Below are 20,266 nucleotides of genomic sequence, written 5' to 3'. Positions count from 1 at the left end.
CTGAATCCCGTCTTCAAAGAGTTTGAGAGAATTTTTTGTATTCGTACGTATATACATGAATACATTTATAGATATTACAAAATGTAATCCTAGACATTACAGGAATATAATTGCTTGATTAGGGAATTCAAATAATAGAAATCTATACAAGGCATGTATAATTCATTAATTTTTCTAATGACTTTTCTATTAGAAAAATCAAAGCAAAGTCAAAGTAACATACTGATGCAATAGATGCATTTAATTTAAGGGTTTTTTCCTATAGGGCACTTGTTAAGCATCATTAAAAAAAGGGAGCGGACCGAGGATGACCACAACCGGAAGTACAAAAGAAAAAACAACAAAACAATAATAAAAACAGCTCTCAATGGAGAGAGGAAGTCAAACCACACCAAATCCAAACGACTAATCCCATCCTAAGCCAAATGACCTCCCCATTAGCAGATCTCCACACGTGATTGAAAAACAAAGCCAAATGATCCACCTCCCCATTAACAGATCTCTGCACGTGATTGAAAACAATTGCAGATCCCGATGTTAGATCATCGATTACCACTTGTTAAGAAAATCTCCACTTTTTAAGCATCATTTAATTGCACTTGTTAGCAAAACCCTTAAATTAATTAGATTCTTTTAGTAGTTGAAGAGAACCCAACTACAAATTTTAGCCCAATTTGCCAACGTAGGATTCTCATAATTTTGCGCAAAATAATGGGATTATAATACTCAATAATATTAGCTATCATTTAAAAATAATAATAGGATTATAATAATGATGAAATAGATGCATTTCATGTGATTGAGGAGTATCACCATCTAATCTATTTATGCATTGTCTTCTACAAAGATGAGAAGACACAGAACAAAACTGATAAAGAACCTTGACCCAAATGAAATGAAGCCCACCTTCTCCCTTAGAAAGACTTGTATCTCTTTCAACCTCCTCACTTTGTTCTTAATCATCTTTGTAGCCATTCACTATGCAGATGATTTGAGCTGGAGTTTCATACAACCATTTCAAATCATCCAACAGAAGCCCACATCAAGACAACGAGGTAGATGAAACAAGTTCCAAAAAAGAGAATGAAATTTTGATTATTTTTGTTTGAAAATGATTTTTCTGATTGGTTTTCTAATTGAATTTCACCTCAGAAGACAAAACCTGTTAGAGTATATCATATCCATTGGATCTAACCGTTTGATGAAGGGTGTTAGATTAGGTGATTAAGTAGTTAGTTTAGATTATGAGATTATGATTATCTTTTCCTGATCTCATCTTTATCTATCCATGCTTATCTTCTAAGGACTCTATTTAAGTACTGATTGTGATTAGTTTTAATGATCCAACATTAATAGAAATATCATTCCTCTCTATGGTATAAGAGCTTCATCCCTGAAAACAACCTGTATAACACAGTTCTCCGCCACTCTAAATCCTTAGATTCCTTTTATCAGCATATCCATTCCCATCTTATCCCCTCTATAAGCAGCTCTGTTCTCTGTCTTTTTCATGCATCTCACATCTCCACTTGTTAAAATTTTGAATTTTCCACTAATTTCAGATGTATATTAAAAATAAGGATTATGAAAAAAGATAAACTTAATCTAAACTAGTTGCTATTAGCCTAATCTAACCACATTCCTCTCATCTAATCCTAGATGATCCAACCGTCAGACTGATATGCAAACAACACAGATCATGATGACTGATATGCAAGCAGAGATGTTTTTGTGTTAAGTGAACACAAGAAGGAATGGTAATGGCATCCTACCTTTTATTCAAAGCACCCACTTTCTTTGCCTTAAAAAAACCATCCCCTATTTGATATCTACAACCCTTCTTCATTCCCGGTTCTTGGTTTTAAGTCCTTACATTTTACTATTTTAGGCCCTCATATGTTTTATCATGCATCCCTCCCTCATCTTATCCCAAGAAAAAGAAGAAGCCCAGATTTGATATCTCCACCCCATGAAAAGAGATCTTCCCCATCTAAATTCTTAAAGTTCGTGCATTCTCTTGCCACGATTTTTGTCGCTCCACACCCCATTCTCAATTTCTCTCTTCTTTTTTAACCTATTTTTCACCATTGGGGACATCTTCAGCAGATAGTCCATAAATATTCAAAATTATGCGTCAAATTGGGGAATTTTAATTGGGAAATTTCATTGTAATTCAAACGTATGTTGGGACATTTTAATCACATATGTTTGAGGGGCATGTTAGAGTATATCAGATCCATTGGATCTAACCCTCTGATCAAGGGTGTTAGATTAGGTGATTAAGTAGTTTGTTTAGATTGTAAAATTAGGATTATCTTTTCCTGATCTCATCTTTATCTCTCCATGCTTATCTTCTAAGGACTCTATTTAAGTGCTGATTGTGATTAGTTGTAATGATCCAACCTTAATAGAAATATCATTCCTCTTTATGTGAGGAGCTTTGATTGATTTTTTGTTTGAAAATGATTTTTTGATTGGTTTTCTACATGTATTTCACCTTAGAGAACAAAACCCATGTGAGGACTGAAATTTTGATTGATTTTTTGTTTGAAATTGAACTCTCTGATTGGTTTTCTAACCGAATTTCATCTTGGAGAACGAAACCCAAGTAAGGAGTGAAAATTTGATTGATTTTTACTTGAAAATGAATTCCTTGATTGGTTTTCTTTGCTTGAAAATGAATTCCTTGAGTGGTTTTCTAACTGAATTTCACCTTAGAGAACAAAACCCATGTAAGGAGTGAAAATTTGATTGATTTTTTTTGCTTGAAAATGAGTTTTTGATTGGTCTTCTAACTAAATTTCACTTTAGAGAACAAAACCCATGTGCCTTTTGCCGTCGGTGAGACCACTGGAGGTTGCGACGTGTTCGATGGCAAGTGGGTGCGAGACGAGGTGTCACGGCCACTCTACAGGGAGTCGGAGTGCCCCTATATATATCCACATACTTGTGAAGAGCATGGGAGGCCGGATAGAGGATATCAGAATTGGAGATGGAAGCCTCATGGGTGTCTGTTGCCAAAGTAAGTATGTTCATATGGAGTAGAGATCATTTTTAATGAACATTATTGAAGGTTCTGTATTTTTTATTAATTGGAGTATATTTTTTTACGATCACATTTTCTTAATCGACGTTCAAATAGCCCTTTTTGTTGTTTTTGTTTGGTAGATCCTCAGTTTTGTCTCTTTATAATGTGTTGATCTTTACTTTGCGGAAATCTAGAGATCATATTCTCATTTTTTCATATGAAGTTTATTCTTCTCTTGTCAGTTTAAATTTTATAAGATGGGTCTGCCGCGAACTATAGCTTCAATGCAACATGGGCAGTTAAATACTGAGATACAAAGCTTTGAGATGGGTTTTCCTAGAAGAATACAGGCTCAATGCAATTATAATGCCAAATGCTTACTACACTGGCTTCCTCAATTACTGGTCATATTCTCAGTTTTCCATATGAATGTGTGGTTCTTCTTTTAAATCTATGAGATGGATCTGTCACAAACTAAAGCTTCAATGCAACTTAGGTAGTTAATACTAAGAAACAAAGCTTTGAGATGGGTTTTCCTAGTAGAATATGATGTAACCTTAAGAAAAAGTTTCAAGACTCATCTGTGGTTCTCTAATTTTCAAGCATTGTGATGTGGTTTTCAAGAATAATAAAAGCACTATTCAACTCTAATGGAAAGTGATACTACACTGGCTTCCTTTACTACTGATCATTTTCTCACTTTCCATATAAATGCTAGTTTCTTTTCTTATCAATTTAAACTCATCAGATGGGACTTTCACAAACTACAGTTTCAATGCAACTTTCATGTGGGAAATGCTTCGAGGGAAGAGGATGATGTTCGTCGGAGACTCCCTCAATCAAGGACAATTCATCTCCATGGTTTGTCTCCTCCACTCTGTCATCCCCGAAAACGCCAAATCTATGCAGAAATTTGACTCGCTTACTGTCTTCAAAGCTGAGGTAAGATGATATGCGGTACCCTCTTTCAAACTCTACATTGTTCGATTTTATTATGTTCTGACTGTTCTGTTGATTTTTTAGGAGTACAATGCTTCAATTGAGTTCTATTGGGCTCCCTATCTCCTCGAATCCAATTCCGACAATGCCGTCATACATAGGATCCCTGATAGAATCGTTCGTGCTGGTGCCATTAATAAACATGCTAAACATTGGAAGGGTGTTGATATTCTAGTATTCAATACGTATCTTTGGTGGATGACAGGCGCGAAGATGACGATTCTGTAACTTTCTGACTCTAAATTATGAAACAAACAATTACTCCAAAAGCTTAAGCTGTTAGAGTTGGTGTTATTCAATCATTTATACTTCAACGCCCCCTCACATAGGGCCCCTCTTTTTTAGGGTTGGATGTACACGTGAATTTGTAATGTCAAGGAGTTGTTGGGTTTTGAACCCAGGACCTACCGTGAGGCAGAAATACACTCCTATGTTATTGTGAAGTTTTTATTTATTTTTCCATTTTATTAAAGGTGTTTCATCGCTTCTTAATAGGCAAGGGTCTTTCGAAGATGAGAAGAAAAATATCACCAAGATGGAAACCGAAGATGCGTATCGGATGGCATTGAAGACAATGTTGAAATGGGTGAAAAAGAATATGGATGCTAACAAAACCAGAGTATTATTCACTAGCATGTCACCTTCCCATAAGAAGTGAGTAGACTAAGGTTTTATTAAATATGCATTGTTCACATGAAAACTAGTATTTGGTCATGGAATGTTGGATAAAAGTAAATTAACCCTGATTTTGGAATCATGTCAGGAGTGAGGAGTGGGGGGATGAGCCAGGTGGGAACTGTTACAATCAAACGACTCCTATCGAAGATCCTACATACTGGGGAAGTGCATCTAGCAAAGGCATAATGCAGGTAATTCACAAAGTGTTTAGTAAAATGAAGGTACCAATTACAATCCTCAACATCACCCAACTCTCGGAGTATCGAAAAGATGCGCATACTTCGATCTACAAGAAGCAGTGGACTCCATTGACGCCTGAGCAATTAGCGAACCCCCTCAGCTATGCTGACTGCTTCCATTGGTGTTTGCCTGGCCTTCAAGATACTTGGAATGAACTCTTATATGCTAAGCTTTTCTTTCCCTAGACGGACGTGTTCTAAAGGGGTTGCTTCTCTATTCCTTGCATTTAACTCTTCTGATCAATAATACCAATACCAATTGCCAGCCAAACAATCCTTAACCTCTTTTCCAACAGCAGCTCAAAAGAGTGAATTCAAACCATTTCCAGACCTTACAATCGAAAATGTTTTTAAAATCCAATTCAGTTTATTATTTCCTAAATGAATGAATTCAAACCATTTTCCAGACCTTAGAATCGAAAATGTTGGAATTTGTTTAAAAGAGGCAAAAGGTACTTGAAGGTTCTTTAAAGTAACTACTGAACACAACTGATATTCAGGCATTTGCTTTAGTATTAAAGCATTTGAACTCTTAGAAACCTCCACCAAGACTAGGAGACCAGTTTAGCACGCATTCCTATCTTGCAATGGCATTCACGTGTGCTAACAATTATTCTGAAAATTAAAGAGACAAATACCAAATAATGATCAAGTTCTTTGCAAATTGGACAAGCCCCAGACTGCCTTTCTAGGTTTGATAGTCCATGTGCATGTAGCTCATTTGAGAAAACAGATAGCACATGTCAGTGGACTGTTTATGAATTTATAAGAACAGATCAATTGGATTTCCACTAGTGCAGGACATTCAAAGCACAAGTGAACTTCAATGTCTGTGCATTTTTATTTTCCCACCTTAAGCATTCAATGCATAAGAGTGCATCAAAGGTGACAGGGATCCAAATGTATAAGAAAATGCCTTGTAACATTAGATCATATTCTGAACCTTGAGCATGGGTTCATAATCAGGATTAAAACTAAACAGCTGGGCTACAGAATGGCATTGCACATGTATTGAAACCGAACAGTTCTTGTGTAGACATTGCTAATCTTGAGCCTTATTTAAAAAACTCAATCAAATTTCAAATAAGGATTGTTGAAAAGGGTAAGAAATATGAGCAGCACTGAATCGATTTACAGAGATGAGGACAGAGAAATTCTCTCATAATTTTTCCAAGGATTTCCTGAATTCCGACAACCTTGCATTTGATGGACAGATCCGAGCGCCTCGGTTTCACCTCCTTTGATGATTTTCTTCAATGGAGATGCTTGCTTCAATAAGGTACAAGATAGGTATTTGAACAAGGAAGCTAAATATTTCAGCTGAAAATCCCTCATCCAAACAAATTTTCACATAGAAAAAGGGAACTTCCCTCCAAAATCCTTAATTTCCAATCCTATGCATCCCTAACTACAATGCAAAGAATGAAAGGTAAAACTAAACTACACCTGTTATTGCTAAAAGACAACAAAGGGTAAGAAAAAAATGGCAAAATGAAGAAAAGTGAAAAATCCTATGGTAATCAACATATCTAGCCTGATGTGATGATCCTAGGGAATGCTCCTGCATTGGGGGGGGCAGCTGAAATAATCCTCATTACCAAAAGGTTTCTAGGGGTAGAAGAGATAGAGAGAGCAGCTGAAATTGTAGTACGAGTGTACCAACATTATCACTTAATACATGTATTTATAGACTAAAGCGATATTATCCTCAGCAGTGGAAGAAATCAAAGTACACAGAGACTCACCTCTAATCATTTGAAAAATTCAAAGTAAATGGAAAACTTGGAATGTGAAGCTTCTTCCTGCATACAATGTAGGAAAACCTCTTTCCACACTAGCATCCATGATCCAAATACTAGGAATAAAGGTTAGATCAGTGACTAGAGAAATGCCCCGTGTACATGTGTATAGTAGAGATCACAACAATGGCCCATAACGATAAACATTGATACTCCGTGTATAGTAGAGATCACAACAAGGGCCCATAACGATAAACATTGATACTACGATGTTGGGAAGTTGAAATAAAACCAGGTGTCCCACCTAGAGTCCCCACAAAGGAAAGGAGAATCTCGCAACATTTGGAGTCACATTATATTATTTATTGGGAAGAGTTGTATAGATGATAGTTTGATGACATCCAACTCCTCTGTGTTGATGATGATCAAACAAAACGATGGTGAAATTGGTACACAAAGGAGTTTTTGTCCCACACATGAATGGCAAGTTGTTGCCCAGAAAGATCCTATAGACAAGCTACTTTTGGTCAAATATGAAAATAGACCATTATCAATTTGTTAAGAAATGCCTCAAGTGCCAGATGTATGCCAGTTTGATCTACGTCTACATCAGAACTCTATACTCTGACCTCCCTATGGTCAGTCTCGGTATGGGGAATAAATATCATTGGGAAGTTCTCCCCTAAGTCATCTAGTGGGCATTAGTATCGAGTGCTTCATAAAGCGGGTAGAAGCAGCATCTTATCAGAATTAATCATCTGCACATATGGCCAAGTTCATCTGCATTAATATCATCTTCAAATATGAGGTATATAAGATCAAGGTTGCAAGTCATCACTATACAAACTGCATACTAAAGGTCTAGTAGAAGCAACAACAAGATTTTAAAGACTATCATGGGGAAGATGACAAACACATATATGTAAACCAAGCTCCCTTACACTTTATGGGCTGATAAAAGTAATAAAACTTCTATAATGACCTAAATGGGTGCAATCTCATACTCTCGTTTATGGAATGGAAGAGGTCCTTGATATCGATTTCAAAGTAATCTCTAAAGATCTTGACACAAAGTCAAAAATCAGGGCATGATTTAAAGAATCAAGCTTTCTAGAAGAAGAATCAAACCTTCTAGAAGAAGGGGACTTGGTCCTGAAAGAAAATTGAACCATTAAATAAGATTATTTTAATTGAATCTAATTTGCAATAGTCATAGGATGCATTAAAAACTTCAAAACCATTTGCAGAGAACATTATATGAAAATATTCATTTTTAACTTCAGAGCTATTTGCGTATAAGATTATTTGCAGATAACTTTTAGGGGCGTCCAAAGAGAACTCTAATCTCTCATCATCACTAAAAACCTTACAAATGAGAAAGTGCAAGATGTAAAACCTTCTATGTGGAAAACCCACATAGAAATTTCAAGAAAATTTAGAACTAATTCAATTTACATTTCAGATTCAATAGTACAAATGGACATTTTAGTCACTGAGGTCAGTTACAATATCTGTTTACACTATGGGGTTCATTGTGATAGGAGGCATTGCTTCAAATGAATGAATACATACAAATTTCATACAGTGCTAGTTATCAGTGAGAACAAAGGAGGATTAGAGGCAAGAGGGTGGGATCTGTTTGCCAGAAGAAGCACCCTTGACATTGGTACATGAGGCAGTAGAGGCTCCTCCTTGTCCATTGTACACCAAGTTGATGTTGCTAAGCTGCAAGTTTTGACATGGCACGCCTTTGCTACATAATAAATTTACGGCCACAGGGGATGCCGAGATGCCCCTAATGTTCGTAAAGCTAACGTCACTGATCTTAACTCGCGATGGAGACTGGAAACAAGAAGAGGAAATTAATTAAATGTTTACTTAGCATGAATATGTCATTTGTTTTTCTCCATGAAAATTTTTTATTGGAAAAATTTCCAGCCTTTTGTATTCATTTTCTATAGAAATTATTTTCGAAAATATTTTTTGTTTTCTCTTTGGATATTTTTCCATAGAATGTATTTTCACATCTCATGAGCGTGGCAGGGGCCGCCATTTTACGCCTCACGTTATGGTAGAGTGGCGCTCGCCAATTTACACGTCGTGTTTTGATGGGATGGGGGCCACCATTTTATCTTATTTTTTATGGGGAGAGGCCAACCATCTCCACCCAAATCCATGCATTAGGATGGGCCCCGCCATTTTACACAACATAAAATGAGCGTAAAATAAATTTTAGCCCGAGTAAAGTTTGTTTTACTCTCATTTTATGTCAAGAAAAAAAAAAAAAAAAAAACAAAGCCCTCATGCTTTGATGGGTAGGTCCACCATCTCCACCCAAACCATGCATAGGGTGGGCACACCATTTTATACACACGTTGAGAAAGAGATAGAGAGAGGTTTAGCTCAAGTACCTCTTGATTGCAAGAAGCATATGGGCAGTACTCTTGATCTATAATGATGGGGTTGTAAACATCTTTCATGACTATATCTTGGAAAGTGAAATTAGAAGCAGAGCTAGGTGAAGAGGATGCAAATGTCTTGATCCTTACACCATTTGTGGTGCCACTAAGGGTGCAATTTCTCACAAGTAACCCAACTACATCTTTCTCATTAGGATACTTGCCAAGGCTACCCACACTAATTCCATGTCCTGGCCCACATAAAACATTGGAGATCGAGACGTTCGAGCTTCCGGGCCCAATCGAGATACAATCATCACCGGTCCCTATCACAGAACGGGAGATTGTTACACCCTTAGACCCTCCGATGTGGATTCCATCAGTGTTGGGGCTATCCTCTGGGGCCGAGATCTTAATGTTTATGATCTTGATGTTCTTCGACTCGACAATGTTCATGTGAAAGAGCTTGCTGTTCACCGATGATATGCCTCGGATTGTTGCACCAGTGATGTAGATTAATCTTATAGACTGCGGATTGGAGAAACGAAACACATTTAAGTTATCAAAATAAGTTCCCTCGATCTATGCGCAAATTATAAATAATTCTTGCAAAAATATGTGCATTATGATTAAATTTTTATGAGGTTGAAATAGCCAGAGCTTAAAAATGTAATGTATTTAATAGCTATAAAGAAATTAATATTTCTAAGTACTTAATAGTTAAAAAGAAACCTTATATGTATAAGGTTTTAAATTACTCTTGCGCGACCCAAAATTGTATAAGCTGGTAAACATGTTCAGCCAGGAAACAAAATATATTTAAGTTAACAAAATAAAATCTCAGGTATGCAAATTAACAAAGTAAAAGGTTTATGAGTTGGGATTTACTATGGACCATCACAGAAGGAATTTCACGGGCCGCCTGTTGCATGAGAGAGTAGCCGCATAGGCTTACTTTTCAACAGATTTTGTCTTATTCACTTAATTCATCTGAGGTGGCTGCTCTCTCATGCCACAGCCACCTCACAAAATGTCTTATGTGATGGTCCCTAGCAAATTCCTTTTGAGTTTTACATTTAGGAGAAGGGAAATGATTTTAGCACTCCACATTTTGATAGGTGGCAGAAGTAGGTTGTTTTTTTGTTTTTAATTGGGGTGTTAGAGTTTTTATAGGAATTGACAGCCCTTTAAACACTAAAATACAAGAAGCTTTCGCGACCTATCAAAAAAGTGGAGTGCTAAAATCATTTCCCTTAGGAGAAACCTTACATTTATAAGGTTTTAGATATTCTTGGACCACCCAAAATTTTCCAATATGTACACACGTTTTTATCATTAAATTAGGACAAATTATATCTGCACTCCCATGTTTAGATAATGGCACTTCTCAGTACTTTATTAAACACTTTATATAATAGCTTTTCATATATCTTTTCCCTGAACTAGTAACATGTTCAGCCAGGAATGCAACACATACCGTGGGTAGAAGCTTGCACTTTACAGTCCTGGGGCATTGGTTGTGGGGCCAAGCTGAAGCACCTTGGCCGTCGAATGTTCCGCCTCCGGTGATCATCAATCCGTTGATATAGTGAAACTCGATCCAACCGTCGGATTCGAACTTGCTAAGATCGGCGGGTGCCTTCACAAGCCCTTTGATCTGAAACACCATAGAGCCCTTACACGGACCCTTGAAAGTTGCTGGGCCCACCAAGAATGTCCCTTCTGGAATAAAAACCCTACCCATTCCATCGCATGCACATGCCTCCTTCCAAGCACTCAATAGAGCCTATAAAACAAATGAGTAAATAAATAATAAATTTCTCTTAAATTTCCTTTTATATTACACTTTTAATATGGTGTGTTTGGATTGTCGGAATCAGGCATTGGAATCAGCATCCTATTCCGCTTCCACCCAATTCTGGATTTTGATTCGAAATATGACGGAATTAGGGATGAAATGACACTAGGGAGGAATTGAAGGGGGGAAATGCCAAAATCTGTCCCCCAAGACATGGTATTCTGATTCCGCTCCGGTTGGAATGAAGATTTTTTTTGAATTAATTTTTTATTTTAATTTTTTCTGTGTTATTTTCAGGAAAATCAGAATAAAAAGCACAATGGGATGCCAACTCCAATCCCTAATTCCAACCATTCATATATGCACAGCCTTAATTGTCGACTCTCCTGAGTCGACTCCCTTTTCACCTTGGCCGAGTTGATGCCCAAGTTCATGTTTTGTTCTATTAAGTCAATCAAAACTCATTTCACTTGCCGAGTAAATGAAAAATTAATTATATTTATCGCGGATCCGCCCGAGTTACTCGAGTCTAAGTTTCGAAATACTGTTACAAGGCCTCTTTAGAAGCCACTGCATTTAAAATTCTCTAAAACTATTACAACCATTATTTACAAGTAGGCAAGTGATACATTGGCTCCCTTTTCTTAATTGGAACATCCACCTCTAGTGTATTTATGACCATGGTCTTAAATTTCGACCGAAACGAAAAAGGTGCCGAAACCGAAATTCCCGAAATTTCAGAAAATTTGTTTGAAATTTCAGAAATTTCGGTTTCGGATAAACTCCGAAATTTTAGCCGAAACCAAAATTTAAAACCATTTTTGTGGCTACGCTTTTACCCTAGAGGGGCCTGTCCAAAGTAAGAAAAAAAGTGATGAATATATCATTTCCCTTGCAAGTAATCACATTTTTCTTCAAATATAAGATTAAACGCAAATAATTATTAGAAGCATCCAGAGTGGATGTACACCTAAATTTCAAATTGTCATTAGATTTTATACACACTGCAAAATAAATAAAACCCAAAAATGCAAATTGGGTGTATATCCGATTTGTACCCTTACCTCACTGCTATCTGTCTTGCCATCAGAAATTGCACCAAAATCCTTTACATTGAAAACCCGGCCGGTGGGCCCGGGTGCTTCTGCTATCCAAGCAAACAAGAACAAAAAACCCACTACTTGGAGATTTGGATTGGAACCCATGTCTCTAGAACAAAGAAAAATTTGCAGAGAGATTGTTTTTTGAATTCCTTTTTAAGTTGGGCAAGGAGCAGCCCATCTCTCTTGGGTATTTATAGTGTAAAAGAACAAGCTCTTACCTCTGTATCTTCAACCTGTTTTAGTTTTTGAGCTTTTAAACACTTTGTAAGCTCCACCTACTCTTGGCCATCACATTTTCCTAAAATGTCACAGTTTAAGGGGTTTTTTAAGGCACTCCAATCTCGTTTTTGATCTATAAAGAACAACCATTTGAACTAACTCTTTCCTAACATTTGTTCCTTCGATTAGTACACCAATTTCAAATTTCAAATGGGAGTAATGGAGGAAGATGATCATTCTCTCTAAGACACCTGTTATTCTGTTTTTATTAGAGGTTGCTATTTTTAGGACCACGATCTCTATATCAGTTACTATAGTTTTGTTAGAGGTTCTTAATTTTAGGAGCACGAACACGAACTCTCTCTCTCTCTCTCTCTCTCTCTCTCTCTCTCTCTCTCTCCACTTAAAATTTAATCAGACATGGTGGAAAAAAGACACTATATTCTATTTAGATTGCCGGAATCAGGAATTGTAATTGACGTCATATTCCGATTCCTATTCCAAATTGCTTTTAAACAGGATGAGAAAAAATCAAAATTAAAATATTAACTCAAAAACTCCATTCCGAATGAGGCGGAATCAGAATACCACCTATTAGGCCGGAGAACCAGAATTACACCCCACACCGACGCCTCCTTTAATTCCACTCGCCCCATTGATTCCATTCCTTTTTTTGAAATAAATGTTGGAAATCGGGCAGGAATTGAATTAGATCACCATTCCAGTGCCTGGCAATCCATACACAGCCTTTAAGATGTCTTCAAGCCGTTAATTTTTGCACACCTCAATCTTGAGAAGGAGATCTTCATTTGGCATAGACCTTTGATCATGATGAAAAAGATGCCATGTAAGTTAACTTTAAGCTAGTGATTTTTGTACTCAATCTTTCCATATTAGACTTGGACCCACTGAGTTGCCATGTGATGGCCCACCAGATCAACGGTCCTAATCACTAACCACATTTTCTGGGTTTGCATCTCTAATATCCTAAAATCATGTTTTGGCATGATCCAAAGATATAGCAATTTGTAAATTTGATGTGAGCATTGATTTGGAGTCCAAACCCGATTATTGCACCCAAAATTAAACACAATTTTGACTTCAATTTGATGTGAGAATTGATTGTAAGAGGCCCTCCGATCCGGGCTTGGTGTGGATTCAGACAGTAGTGGAGAACTCCCAAGGAAACAAACTTGGGAAGTGGAGTAGGCCTCTTGGGGAGGACCGAACCACTATACATCACGATGTTGTCTCTTGCACTTACTCTTCCCTCTTCTCTCTACATTTGTGGTGATTAATAATCTTCCCTTTTTACTTTCAATTGATAAATTAAAACTAGGGTTAGATTTGTTTGGCAAAACCTGTATTTGATTTGAAAAGTTTTAATTACCCAATTCACCTCCCCTCTTGGGTTGCCTATTGGGATTTCAAGTGTCTTGGAGATTTCAAGGGGCCTACTAACGTTAAGGCCCAAGAAATGAATGGTTAAGATCTTCAAACATTATGGGCCCTAAAAATTGATTTTTTAGGCAGTAATTCATTTCCATTAGACCTGGCAAAAGCGACCCCTGCCAGCGGGTTGACCCAACCCACCCACAAATCTGCGGGCACGGGTCGGGGTTTTAGTGACCCGCCAAAACCGATCCGCGGGTGACCCAACCGTACCTGCAAAAACACGGGTCGGGTCGGGTCAATCTGCGGGTGCCCACGGGTTGACCCAAATTATAATATGCTGAAAGTATGAAAATAGATCTAAATTCCACTCTTCAACTTCTAGATTCCAATGCTATATATGCTAAAAGTCTGAAAATAGGTTGTGCTTTGGATGATCCAAATTATGCTTTGGATGATCCAATTCCAAACCGTGACCTCAATGTTAATAGGATGTGCTTTGAACTGAAAGTAGGTTGTGTTTTGGACTGAAAGATTGAAACTCTGACCCCAATGTTATATATGCTTTGGATGATCCAAATTCCAAACCATGCATTTGATGGGCCATAATGTAAATAGGTTGTGCCTAAAAAATCATTAGAATATGATGATTCTAACCCTCCGATCTAAAGAGGGACTCACAATATGGAAACTTCTATAGATTGAACGGTTGAGATCATCCTATGGCAATGATTTTTGGGGCACGATCTATTTACGTCGTGGCCCATCAAATGGACAGTTTGGATCATCCTATGGTGTAGGTTGTACCGTCCATCTTGAAAATTAGGGGGTGAATTTATTGTTGGAAAAAAAAAACACACTGTTTTGGAAAAATTGCGGGTCGACCAGACCCACCCGCAGTGGGTACGGGTCACTAGTTACTGACCGGTAGGAATGCTGGTCATTTTGACCCGCAACCCGCGTGACCCGCGGGTCGACCCGACCCGACCCACTCGTTTGCCAGGTCCAATTTCCATGCACCTCTGATGCCAGTGTATCATATATGAAGTCTCTTTCCATTTTAGTTTCTTCTTATCTTATTGGATTACTCCTTCATTTTTTATTCTCTCCTAGTAAGTCTCTTTCCTTTTTAGTTTCTTTCTTATCTTATTGGATTACTCCTTCCTTTTTTATTCTCTCCTAGTAAGTGATAGTAATTGTGAATATCTTCTTAGAGATTGGGAGAACTTTTCCCAACTTTTCCCTTAAGAATATATGCTATATAAAAGGAGGTGGGGGATTTTTTTCTCCATGGCTTTGAGAGAGGACTTTCTTATTCGTTGGGCTATGGGTTTGAAGGAAATGTTTTTGGTGCTTTTTCTACTACTTTCTCTTACTATCAATGGCAATGGAGTGGAAGGAAAAGGGAGCACGAGTCTATCTAAAGAAGAAGATATGGAGATTGAGAGGCTACTGAAGATTATCAATAAACCAGCAGTCAAGACCATTAAGGTATCACTATGTCTTTTGCATTAGAAAATGATATGGAATAGAAAGGTCGGTGTATCATTTTATGTTATCTTATTAATACTTAAAAAAATAAAATTTAGTGCAGATCCCTCCTTCTCTCTCTCTCTCTCTCTATATATATATATATATATATATATATATAGAGAGAGAGAGAGAGAGAGAGAGAGGGAGAGAGAGAGAGAGCGTGGTTTCTGAGCTCTAGCTCAGGCTGAGCTAGAGCTTAAAATACACCATCTCCCATAGTAGTTTGACTCATCCAACCCATTCATTTTATAGTACCTCACATAGATAGGGTGTTCCTATCAAACCAACTCCATACTATAATCCTAACCATCTGATCTATAGGACCATAATTTCTAGCCATCCATTCTAAACCTCCACAAATCATAACCATAACCATAACCCATAACCCATAACCCATAACCCTAACCATAACCATAACCATAAGCCTAAGCATAACCTATAAACTAAATGGGTTAGATGACTCAACCAACTATGGGAGTAGTGGTTTCTGAGCTCTAGCTCAGGTTGAGTTCAAGCTCAGAAACCTTTTCCTGGGTGACGATAAATTCGCACCCCTTGTAGGATGTTTCACACCCCTTTAACGTGAATTAACATCAAAAAGTTATAGTCTGACGTTTTGCCGTCAATTCACGTTAAAGGGGTGCGAATCATCCTACAGGGGGTGCAAATTTGTCATGTGTGTGTGTGTGTGTATAAAGGGAAATGATATCCCACTCTCCCCCCTCCCCTCTTAACGGTTTCTGTGAGAATAGTTCACTGATTGAGGATAAATTCACCCCTATAACGTTTTTCTTTAACATTAATACTTAACAAATAACGTTAAAGGGAGGGGGGGGGGATTTTATCCGCCAGAGGGGGGGTGGGGAATATCATTTCTCATATATAAAGTCTCTCACTCTCTCTCTCTCCACACACACACACACACACACACACACACACACACACATATATATATATATATATGAGGAAAGTGTTGGTGAGCTTAAGCTCACCAAACTTATGGTGAGCTTAAGCGCCCAATCACATTGGGGCCTACTTTGTTAGGATGATCCAAAGCATTCATTTGAAAGGCCCTTACATAGATGGGGTGTGTACCAAAAATCAGCTCCATAGGATCATCCTAACCCATCCATTTGTGGAGGTCAAAATGGACAGACAATATTTTTCCACAAATCTGCCCATTTTTGTCCTCCACAAATGGAGGGGTTAGGATGATCCTATGGAGCTGATTTTTGGTACACACCCTATCTATGATAGGGCCTTGCAAATGAATGGTTTGGATCACCACAGAAAATGTGGGACCCATGTGATTGGGGCGCTTAAGCTCACCAACACTTTCCTCCTCCTCCTCCTCTCTCTCTCTCTCTCTCTCTATATATATATATATATATATATATATATATATATATATATATATATATATATAGAGAGAGAGAGAGAGAGAGAGAGAGAGAGAGAATTTATATGATGGGTGGCCGTGAAAACACATGAAGTATTGGAAAACAGGTACGACCCACTTTTTTTTGATGATCCAAACCATTCATCTGTTTGGGCACAACGTAGATAGGCTGTGCCCCAAAAATCATTTCCATATGATGATCCTAACCCTCCGATCTGTAGAAGATTCCATAAATGGTTTTTGGAAATCTCCATATTCAGATCAGTTCAGATCGGAGGGTTAGGATTATCCAATGGAAATGATTTTTGGGGCACAACCTATTTACGTTGTGCCCAAACAGATGAACGGCTTGGATCATAAAAAAAGGTGGGTCGTACCTACTTTTTGAGACTTCACGTGTTTTCACGGCCACCCATCATATAAATTCTCTCATATATATATATATATATATATATGAGGAAAAGGATTGTGAGCTTTTGAGCGTTGGAACCTTTTGGTGAGCTTGAGCTCTCAAACCAATGAGGCCCACATTGTTAGGATGATCCAAAGCATTCACTAGAAAGGGCCTTACATAGATAGGGTGTGTACAAAAAATTAGCTCCATAGGATCATCCTAACCCATCCATTTGTGGAGGTCAAAATGGACAGACCACAAATCTGCCCATTTTTGCCCTCCACTTTTGGAGGGGTTAGGATGATTCAATGGATCTGATTTTTGGTACACACCCTATTTATGAGAGGCCCTTGCAAATGAATGGTTTGGATCCTCACAGAAATTGTGGGACCCATGTGATTGATGCACTCAAGCGCACCATTCCTTATTAGAGCTTGAGCGCACGAACATATTCCTCTCTCTCTCTCTATATATATATATATATATATATATATATATATATATATATATATATATATATAGAGAGAGAGAGAGAGAGAGATGCTTTCTTGAGCTGTATATAGCTAGCATTGGTGTTTTTTTAACAATATTAATAACTCGAAAGTAGAAACGGGATATTTTGTTCACTTGGGTGTCATTGATTTTGTCCACCTATAGGGCCTAATGTCACTTCGAAAAAAAAAACCATACATTTTACTAGTAGAAGGTTGGATTTGGAGAAAAAGGGACTGTGGGTTGAATTTCTGAATGCATTCTTTCCCATTTCAGTCTCTTAATGCAAAAAAAATCGTAGAAGCACTGGTGAGAATCACAGTTCACTAATTATTCTAAGTTTTGAATGGTGCGGGCATAATTTGGCTCCCTTGACGAGGGGCTCATGCAAGGGCTACCTTGAGCTTAGGATTTGTCTCACACATGCACAACCACAACACGCACATATATGGTACACTGATACAACACACATATTGTTAAATTGATACAAATATTGTTGGTCTTCACATTTTTTGCAGGATGGATATGGACAGATATTTAGTTGTGTTGATATCGAAAAACAACCCGCTTTTGATCATCCCTTATTGATGAATCATAAGATCCAGGTTTGTTATTTTCTCCTTATGTTCTTAATCTTTCAATTGATATGTTCTTTTCTCTGTTATGTATTAATTTTGAGATTTTTTTTTCTTTGACATCACTTTGGAAAATAAAATGATTAACTATGAAAAATATGTTCTTTTCTTGGAAGAAACAAAAACCATACTTTTATTGCTGGAAATTATCTTTATGCAGATGGGTCCAGGATCTCTTCCAAAGGTTATTAAAGATAAAAAGGCTTCATCATTAGGTGTATCTTTAAAGATAGGGCTCAAGGATGGAGGGTGCCCACTAGGAACAGTACCTATTAGGAGAATTACAAAGGAAGAACTAAAAAGGGCTAAATCTTCCCCAAATTTTGAGAAAGGATATCCTTCAAATGCTCAGGACCCTTCAAATGATCAAGCCAAATTTCACGTAAGTCACATTTATCTATTGAATGTAACCTTAAGAAATGAATGTAACCATCGTATTTTACACTGAAAGAAATGTGTTTATTGCTCAGTTTGCATTGCAATCTAAGGATAAAGATGGTGACGCGGTGTTTGGATCCAGGGCAGTTCTCAATACATGGCAGCCAAATATATTAGGCAACCAAAGTAGTAGTTCTCTTGTTATACTTCGTGATGCGTCACCACCTGAACAAACACGCTCGATACATGCTGGATGGGTGGTAAGTTTTCCAATTCAACCATCCATTATTGTTCGATATATACTTTATAAAAAGATTGAATTATCTATTGAATGTAACCTTAAGAAATGAATGTAACCATCGTATTTTACACTGAAAGAAATGGAGCCTTAAGAAATGATCAATCATAGTAAAAGGGCAAGATCATATCTCATATTCTCGTATTCTAATTTTGAAAATTTTCAATTCTCTAGGTAAGTAGCGCATTATATCATAACTTTCTACCGCACCTATCTACAGCATGGACGGTATGCTTCAACAGTAACTTATTCTTTCTGTCACTTAATTTCATTAAAATTTGTCACTGAGATGCTCTACTAATTTTTCCTTCGTTTATTCTGCTTACCTACAGAATGATAATCATCAAAAAACGGGCTGCTATGATGTTCTCTGCCCAGGTTTTGTACAAATTTCCAGAGACTTACCCCTAGGCATCGGTGTTTCCCCGACTTCGATCTACGATGGAACCCAGTATTACATTATACTTACTGTGTACAAGGTAATTCCGAATCCCTTTAACTTGAATTAAAAAGCACACATTTAGCTATATTTGTTACATCATGGAAGCCATATTTCTCTAAAGAAAAATACCAGTGAGGAGAAGGAGATGGTGTCACTTGTTCAAAGATCTAAATTATTTATCCGTTTAAGTCTTGCCAAAAAATTCTCTCTCATTAGATGATTCTAATCCCTTATTTGTTAAATCGACCGATGGAAAAGCAATAGCTAAAAGAGATTTTGCATCACACTAAAGTTAAAATGAGTTGCGCCTTGTGAATCATTCCTTCTCACTTCACATGCTAATTCTTCTATTTTAATCATTTTCTATTTCAATGTAGGATCCATTGAGTGAAGCTTGGTGGTTATTATATGGAGACGAAAAAAAGAAGGTGGGCTATTGGCCAAAGGTCCTCTTTAATTCTACATTCGCTGACCATGCTGATGTTGTCCAATGGGGAGGGATTGTATATAATGCTGGTGTATTACCTTGGCCTGAGATGGGGAGTGGCCATAATGCAAAAATCAATACAGAATATAGGAAAGACTGTTACATTGGAGGCATGAATTTAATAGGTAAAGATGGTGATGTTCATCCCGTCACCATGGATACTCCTCGTAGAATAATTACAAGCTCCCCATGCTATGAATTTTATTTTGGCTTCCGAGTGCCTGGTGTGAATTATGCTGTACTTTTCGGGGGACCAGGTGGAAACAATTGCTAGATTCACTTGAATCACCTCCTTTTGTAGGACTATTTGTGTCCAAACTCCATGCGTGTTCAAACTTATATAATGCAAACATTTTAAGCATACAATAAATTAAACTTTAGCTATTGAGTTGTCATGCTCTTAGTCATATTGGAGCCCTATTTATCTCCTTTTTTTGAATGGTAGGAGCCCTACTCAATGTTTAATTTTATAATTAAAATGCTAAGAAATAAGAGTAGTTAGGCTCCTTCCTAAATTGTTGCTTTTACTTTGTCTATGTGATAGGATCCATTGATCCGAATGAAAATCATAATTCTCGTCAAATGTTGTTGAGAACACCTTGATAAGATCATCT

General features: G+C 37.3%; 3 protein-coding genes across 5 annotated transcripts; 2 read left to right on the top strand and 1 right to left on the bottom strand.

Moving 5' to 3' along the window:
* The first annotated feature begins 869 nt into the window (after positions 1-869).
* Positions 870-5,216, top strand: LOC143848592 (protein trichome birefringence-like 33). 2 transcript variants are annotated; one of them, XM_077357559.1, is made up of 6 exons: positions 870-1,055; positions 2,812-3,022; positions 3,799-3,970; positions 4,052-4,251; positions 4,523-4,681; positions 4,791-5,216. In XM_077357559.1, the coding sequence occupies exons 1-6, from the start codon at positions 896-898 to the stop codon at positions 5,128-5,130; spliced, it is 1,242 nt and encodes a 413-aa protein (XP_077213674.1). In that variant the 5' UTR covers positions 870-895; the 3' UTR covers positions 5,131-5,216. The 2 variants fall into 2 exon arrangements, with proteins under 2 accessions (XP_077213674.1, XP_077213673.1); XM_077357558.1 differs by lacking the exon at positions 870-1,055 and having other exon boundaries at positions 1,916-3,022; positions 3,777-3,970.
* Positions 5,217-8,117: 2,901 nt separating this feature from the next.
* Positions 8,118-12,454, bottom strand: LOC143849051 (exopolygalacturonase-like). 2 transcript variants are annotated; one of them, XM_077358100.1, is made up of 4 exons: positions 11,945-12,454; positions 10,560-10,868; positions 9,095-9,610; positions 8,118-8,525 (listed from the first exon to the last, which is right to left on the bottom strand). In XM_077358100.1, the coding sequence occupies exons 1-4, from the start codon at positions 12,083-12,085 to the stop codon at positions 8,298-8,300; spliced, it is 1,194 nt and encodes a 397-aa protein (XP_077214215.1). In that variant the 5' UTR covers positions 12,086-12,454; the 3' UTR covers positions 8,118-8,297. The 2 variants fall into 2 exon arrangements, with proteins under 2 accessions (XP_077214215.1, XP_077214216.1); XM_077358101.1 differs by having other exon boundaries at positions 12,202-12,454.
* Positions 12,455-14,878: 2,424 nt separating this feature from the next.
* LOC143848989 (protein neprosin-like) lies at positions 14,879-20,036 on the top strand. Its single transcript, XM_077358032.1, has 7 exons — positions 14,879-15,085; positions 17,931-18,017; positions 18,208-18,429; positions 18,518-18,685; positions 18,898-18,951; positions 19,056-19,202; positions 19,543-20,036. Exons 1-7 carry the CDS (start codon positions 14,885-14,887, stop codon positions 19,924-19,926), a joined length of 1,263 nt encoding a protein of 420 aa, XP_077214147.1. The 5' UTR covers positions 14,879-14,884; the 3' UTR covers positions 19,927-20,036.
* Positions 20,037-20,266: the final 230 nt, after the last annotated feature.

Source organism: Tasmannia lanceolata, unplaced genomic scaffold (genome assembly GCF_043159265.1).
Source record: "Tasmannia lanceolata isolate RefF3 unplaced genomic scaffold, GAP_Taslan_0.1 ptg000016l, whole genome shotgun sequence".
NCBI classification, from domain to species: domain Eukaryota; kingdom Viridiplantae; phylum Streptophyta; class Magnoliopsida; order Canellales; family Winteraceae; genus Tasmannia; species Tasmannia lanceolata.
This window is presented reverse-complemented; position numbering and strand designations above follow the sequence as displayed.

Bases quoted from the DNA above. Each gene is read 5' to 3' on its own strand.
- LOC143849051 (XM_077358100.1), bottom strand. From the start codon at position 12,085: ATGGGTTCCAATCCAAATCTCCAAGTAGTGGGTTTTTTGTTCTTGTTT. The intron at 10,869-11,944 runs GTAAGGGTACAA...TTTGTTTTATAG, and splicing joins GCAAGACAGATAGCAGTGAG to GCTCTATTGAGTGCTTGGAA. The intron at 9,611-10,559 runs GTATGTGTTGCA...TCCAATCCGCAG, and splicing joins AGTGCAAGCTTCTACCCACG to TCTATAAGATTAATCTACAT.
- LOC143848989 (XM_077358032.1), top strand. From the start codon at position 14,885: ATGGCTTTGAGAGAGGACTTTCTTATTCGTTGGGCTATGGGTTTGAAG. The intron at 18,430-18,517 runs GTAAGTCACATT...TTTATTGCTCAG, and splicing joins ATGATCAAGCCAAATTTCAC to TTTGCATTGCAATCTAAGGA. The intron at 18,686-18,897 runs GTAAGTTTTCCA...TCAATTCTCTAG, and splicing joins CGATACATGCTGGATGGGTG to GTAAGTAGCGCATTATATCA.
- LOC143848592 (XM_077357559.1), top strand. From the start codon at position 896: ATGAAGCCCACCTTCTCCCTTAGAAAGACTTGTATCTCTTTCAACCTC. The intron at 1,056-2,811 runs GTAGATGAAACA...ATTTCACTTTAG, and splicing joins GCCCACATCAAGACAACGAG to AGAACAAAACCCATGTGCCT. The intron at 3,023-3,798 runs GTAAGTATGTTC...CACAAACTACAG, and splicing joins CATGGGTGTCTGTTGCCAAA to TTTCAATGCAACTTTCATGT.